This window comes from Gymnoscopelus braueri, assembly GCF_963280865.1.
Source record: "Gymnoscopelus braueri genome assembly, chromosome: 21".
NCBI lineage: Eukaryota > Metazoa > Chordata > Actinopteri > Myctophiformes > Myctophidae > Gymnoscopelus > Gymnoscopelus braueri.
The window spans coordinates 1696728-1702279 of record NC_137623.1 but is presented as its reverse complement, the minus strand read 5'-3'; the positions used below and the strand labels follow the sequence as shown (position 1 = coordinate 1702279).

At 38.7% G+C, this 5552-nt stretch overlaps 1 protein-coding gene across 1 annotated transcript in view; it reads right to left on the bottom strand.

Moving 5' to 3' along the window:
* Nucleotides 1-1092: 1092 nt before the first annotated feature.
* otos (otospiralin) overlaps nucleotides 1093-5552 on the bottom strand; it is a 7942-nt gene continuing 3482 nt past the window's right edge. The window contains exons 3-4 of the mRNA XM_080418011.1: nucleotides 5536-5552; nucleotides 1093-2932 (exon numbers count right to left, since the gene is read on the bottom strand). The exon at nucleotides 5536-5552 is cut by the window's right edge and continues 10 nt beyond it. Coding sequence (XP_080274137.1) covers nucleotides 2745-2932; nucleotides 5536-5552 — 205 coding nt within the window. The 3' untranslated portion in view covers nucleotides 1093-2744. The remainder of the gene's footprint in view (nucleotides 2933-5535) is intronic.

Genomic DNA, 5552 nt, shown 5'->3' with positions numbered 1-5552 from the left:
CACCTTAATCCCATGTATAACGCACTGACGTTTTGTCTTTTTATTGTGCTCTTTTTTTCTCTAAGCACCTTAACTCTATAAACGCCATTGACTCGAAAACGCGTCAATTACTACTTAATCCACCCACGCCATTGACGCGTTGGATTTGCGTTCATTGTTTAATCTCTGATCGCGCTATGCTGCTTAAAATTCAATGTTATTCTCGAGTTCCACTTACTTCACCGACATCTGCATCCGGTTTCATGACCTGGGTTCCGTTTCCGGTTTTTGATTTTTTTCCCCGGTCATTTTCGTCAAGAATAGGTAAACAAACGGGTTTTCACACGGTATAACGGACAAACGGACAGGTTCTCTTCTATAATCTATGGTCTGGGTGACGATCAGTCATCGCCGTCGTGTATCACATCGTAATTTTGGCCGATCAAAACAATCTGGGACGACGTCACATCCGTTTTCATGTTTTTCCCTGTCTAATCGCTCAAGAAGGGTAACAGTGACACAAGGAGCTGATCAAGCTATCATGTGCTGCTCTCTAGTGGCGGATTTGTGCTGCGTCTTTAAAAAACAGTCTGATCAATTATTTTCATGAACATTTTCAAAATATAAAAATAAAAAAAACACGAAAATTGCTGGGGAGTACTTTATGAAAATACTCTGGCAGTCAAAGAGTTAACATCCATAAGTATATCATGCACAGTATACATAGGCCTATATTGCTGCTATGATCAGGCACCTTAGTTTGTTTCTTTATCTCTATACCATTGAAAATATGTAGATAACTTGTTTGGCCTTTTGTTGATCTCCTTCCCACTTGCCCCCCCCCCCCTCTCCTTCTTCTTCCCCCCTCTTCTTTCTATGGAAATAACGTTGCGATGGGAACGATGTACAATAACAAATTTCACCCATTTTTTACCTTGTAAAACCTGTGATGTGACAATAAACCTGATTCTCATTCTGATTGTGATGGTGGCCAGTGACTTTACCACTGCACCACCCGAGCGCCGTGCAGTGTGTCAGTGTTTCAGTGATCTGTTCTGTGGTGTGGTGCAGGCAGCGAGGGAACTGAATCAAGCAATTTCAAAAAAAAAAAAAAACACGTAAATAAAGCTTGTTTTATTTGATATTGCACAATACAGTAACACTGAGGCTGCAGACTTCTGTTAAAGAGAGATATTTATATAGACCTGCACATCAGTCACTAAACTAAAGCAAGTGAGGAAACAGTTGGTTACACATACAGTACATTGGAATATTTAAAGTTGGTCTAAACATATATATTGTGTGTACGCTTCTTTTCATATTTATACATTTAAACATCATATTTTTCCATTAACTGATAAAAGTATTTAAAGGTTATTCAGGAGAAAAGGTTTGATACATGATGTCCCCTCTTTAAAATATCTGTCATATCCTCCTCAACCTCTTCTCTTCCCTCGTCCTTTTCCAACCAATTAAGTATTCATTTATTATTTTTATATATAGATTACAGTGGTGTAAAGTACATTTACTCAAGTACTGTACTTAAGTAATTGTTTTGGTACTTTTTACTTTACTTGAGTAGGCCTATCTCTGATTTTCAGTACTTTCAGTACATCTCAGAGGCAAATATAGTACTTTTACTCCACTACAATTATTTGAAAACTTAAGTTATGATACTTTATAGATTTTGATTATTATTACAAAACATACTTTAACCACTTCAGCTCCTATATACATTTCGGCCATTTGAAAAAAGCAGATCTACAAGCTCACAATGCGTCGCGACGTAGATCTGCTATTTTCAAATGATGTGTATACATTTGAAAACTTGAAATGGGACATTCTGCATAATGAGTACTTTTACTTTTGGTACTTTAAGTACATTTTGATGCCAATACTTTTGTACTCAAGTACATTTTGAATTCCGGAATATTACTTGTAACAGAATATTTCTATAGCCTATTGCAGTATTGATACTTTTGCTTACTGTAAGTAATAAAAAGAAATAGTACTTTATATAGTCCACCACTGATAGATTAAGTTACTGTATCTTTACAGCTCCTCCCACTCTTCTACATGGTACTACTACATCCTTCTTTTTTTTGTATCCCTATCAAGCAGTGTTGATTTTCTTTTACTCATAGTCTTTTGAATACATTTCCATTTAGTTTTAGTCATATTTTAGTCACCTGCAATGTTTTGGTTTTAGTCCAGTTTTAGTCAACTAAATATCATGAGATCATAGTCGACTAAATCTACAGTTGATTTAGTCGACTAAAATGTATGTTGGCGGTGCCTTGATGGCGTCGTAATGGATGATTTTACACTTGGTTGCATGCTGAAAATAGCAGATCTAGAAGCTCACAACGCGACGCAACGTGACGCGCTGTGAGCTTGTAGATCGGCTATTTTCAGAGCTCAACACCGGAGCACAACCAAACATAAAATGACTTGTCTTTTAGTTCTACTGGATCTCTTCTCCACTAGATCCCTCACTGACATTTTAGTCTAGTTTTTATTTGTTGACGAAATTGTCAACATATTTAGTCTTAGTTTTAGTCATCATAGTTTAGTTTATATTGAGTTTTTGTTTAGTTTTCGTCAGTGAAAAAGGTAGTCGACCAACATTTTTCGTCATAGTTTTAGTAAACGAAATCAACACGATCAAGCTCTAAAGCTATACCCTCCTGTCCTAATCCTGTCCTAGTCCTGTCCTTGTCCTGGTCCTGTGCTGGTCCTAGTCCTGTCCGTCCGTCCGTCCAGCTTCAGTGCTCGTGTCCCTCGTTGGTCTCGTAGCCCAGCGTGTCCCCGAGGTGCTGGTGGGCGAAGAAGGCGCGGGCCATCTCGTTGATGTGGTTGTACGCTCCGATGGAGCGGAAGTACTCCACGTAGTTCCAGAAGTCTGAGGTGGAGTAAGGCCAGTAGGGGACGGCTGGGGCCTGGTCGTACGGGACTACAGACACCACAGACACCACAGACACCACAGACACCACAGACACCACAGACACCACAGACACCAGAGACACCACAGACAGACACCACAGACACCACAGACACCACAGACAGACACCACAGACACCACAGACACCACAGAGAGAACAACAGTACATAACAAGACTTTAAAAGAAATTGGGTAATTTTATCATCTACTCAGGCTTTAGTGAGCCCCCCCCCAGACAGTTTTTAAGTTGCTTGATTCACTATTTACATATTTGATATTCATTTTATCAGACACGCCCCCTTCCTATACAAACCCATTATAACTTCAAACTCCATTTTTAAACATGTTAGATTCATCTAAAACACGCGTCCTTGGTTCTGGTGACTGATAGTGTCCTTCTAATACGTGAGGAGACCGTGTTTTTTAAATTCCTTTTTTCATTTATTTTTGATATTTTTTTGGGGAAAAAAAAATACAAGAAGAAATGATAAAATGAATGTCAAATATCTAAATACAGAATCAAGTAACTTATAAACGGTCTGGGGGGCTCCCAAAAGCCTGAGTAGATGATAGAATGACCCAATTTCTTTTTTAAAGTGAAATTTCCCTTTAAATGTCATTTACAGGGTAGCTATAGAGTAGGGCCAGTAGGGGGCGGCAGGGGCCTGGTCATCCGGGACTACAGACACCACAGATAGAACAACAGGATATAAAACAGAACCCCTGAAAACAATTGTATATTGTCTCTGTCGGGCATTAAGCTCTTATCTCCATATTCTAACTCAGGGGTGATGCATCATGCAACTTTGATGATGTAGAGGAACACTATATTTACACACTCACTCCAGAGGGACACATTGTATATACTGTCAGAGGGCAGACACCTCTTATATCTGTATTTGAACTTTTTTCATAAATTAGTGCCGTACTTCTCCATTCTATGTCACACAAAAGTAGCAAAAGTAGCCGATCTACAAGCTCAAAACGCGTCGCAGTGCGACGCGTTTTGAGCTTGTAGATCGGCTACTTTTGCAAGCTCAAAACGTGTCGCACTGCGACGCGTTTTGAGCTTGTAGATCGGCTACTTTTGGTACTTTTCAATTGGAATCCAGATTTTCCTTTTGCTATTTTTATATCGGAATCCTGAAAAGTTACATTTTTATTTCATTTCAAATGCATTAAGTTATACTTATGTTAACTTTATGAACTTAAATACAAATACATTGGACATAAAAAAGACAATTAATTAAGCTACTATTATAGACTGAAGTAATTAAAGCGGGTCATGTTTGGAATCATAACAGCTGAAATCAATAATAATATTATTGATTTCAGCTGTTATGATTCCAAACATGCAAACATGATATGATATACTGATATAATATATCAGTATTCTGATATTAACCTGTGGGCCACATTAAGTGAAGGTGGGGGCCGCATGTGGCCCCCGGACCGCCAGTTGCCCATGTATGTTGTAACTTACAGTGTTTTTGTGGGGAGGTTTTTAAATATATTTTTGGGGCTTTTTCTGCCGTTATTGATAGTATAAAGAATACAGACAGGCAATGGGGAGAGAGAGAGACGGGGGGAGTGACACACAGTAAAGGTCGCCAGGATCGGGGCTCGAACCCGCGACACGCTGTCAGACTGCAATGAGCCGAGGGTGCCCGGACCGTTACGCCAGCCGCCCGGGCCACTTTTTGTGTGTTTTTCCCCCGTAAATTAACGTCCCTACTTGATCATATACTACAGCGTCACACAAAAGCATCAAGAGTAGCAGATCTACAAGCTCGAAACGTTTCGAGCTTGTAGATCTGCTTACGTTTGCTATTTTTGAATTTGAATCCTAAAAAGTAACAGTTTTGGAACATATGAGGTTTCCACCCGACAGAGACGATGTGATATTAACACTATAAAGAACTATTATATGAATAAATATACAAAAAAACATATTCAGCAGTCATTATGTTTCAGGACATACTGTAGCTATATAGGCTACCAATGTTTCAAATGAAAATGATCTTTGGCTATATTGACTTGAACAGCTTCTTTGAGTGAGTGAATGAATGAATAAAGTGACTAACAGACCAACTGACTGTGACATAGTGTTAGAGATTCATTACCTCCAGCTTGTTATGTTGCATTGATATAATACTATTTAGCTTCTCCACTCCTTCCTAATACCAAGAAAGTGGAGCATAGTTTATCAGAAAACTTAGGTCAGGATTTAGAGGCCTTTTTTAAATCGGCCTCAGATTTAAATGGGTTATTTTTTATTTTACTTCTTTTGTTTTATGGATCCTAATGTCATTGTATAATTGTGTTTCCTTTGCTTGATGGCCTTTGTAAAGCACATTGAATTGCCTTGTTGTTGAATTTTATTCTCTATGTTTTAGTCACTCCATGGAGACTTGAATTCATGGATATTTGTTTAGTTTTTGTCTCATTCCTAAGACCATAATGTGATGACCAGCAGACCGGTAGGCAGCGGTTCCGGTAGGAGACACAAAGGAGACTCTTTGTGTCTCCTACACTCATTTTGGGGGTGAACTGTCCCTTTAAGGTTGCAAAATATGAAGGTGTCTAAATATGGGAAATGTTTAAATTAAATATACCTCCTTCTGGAACGATG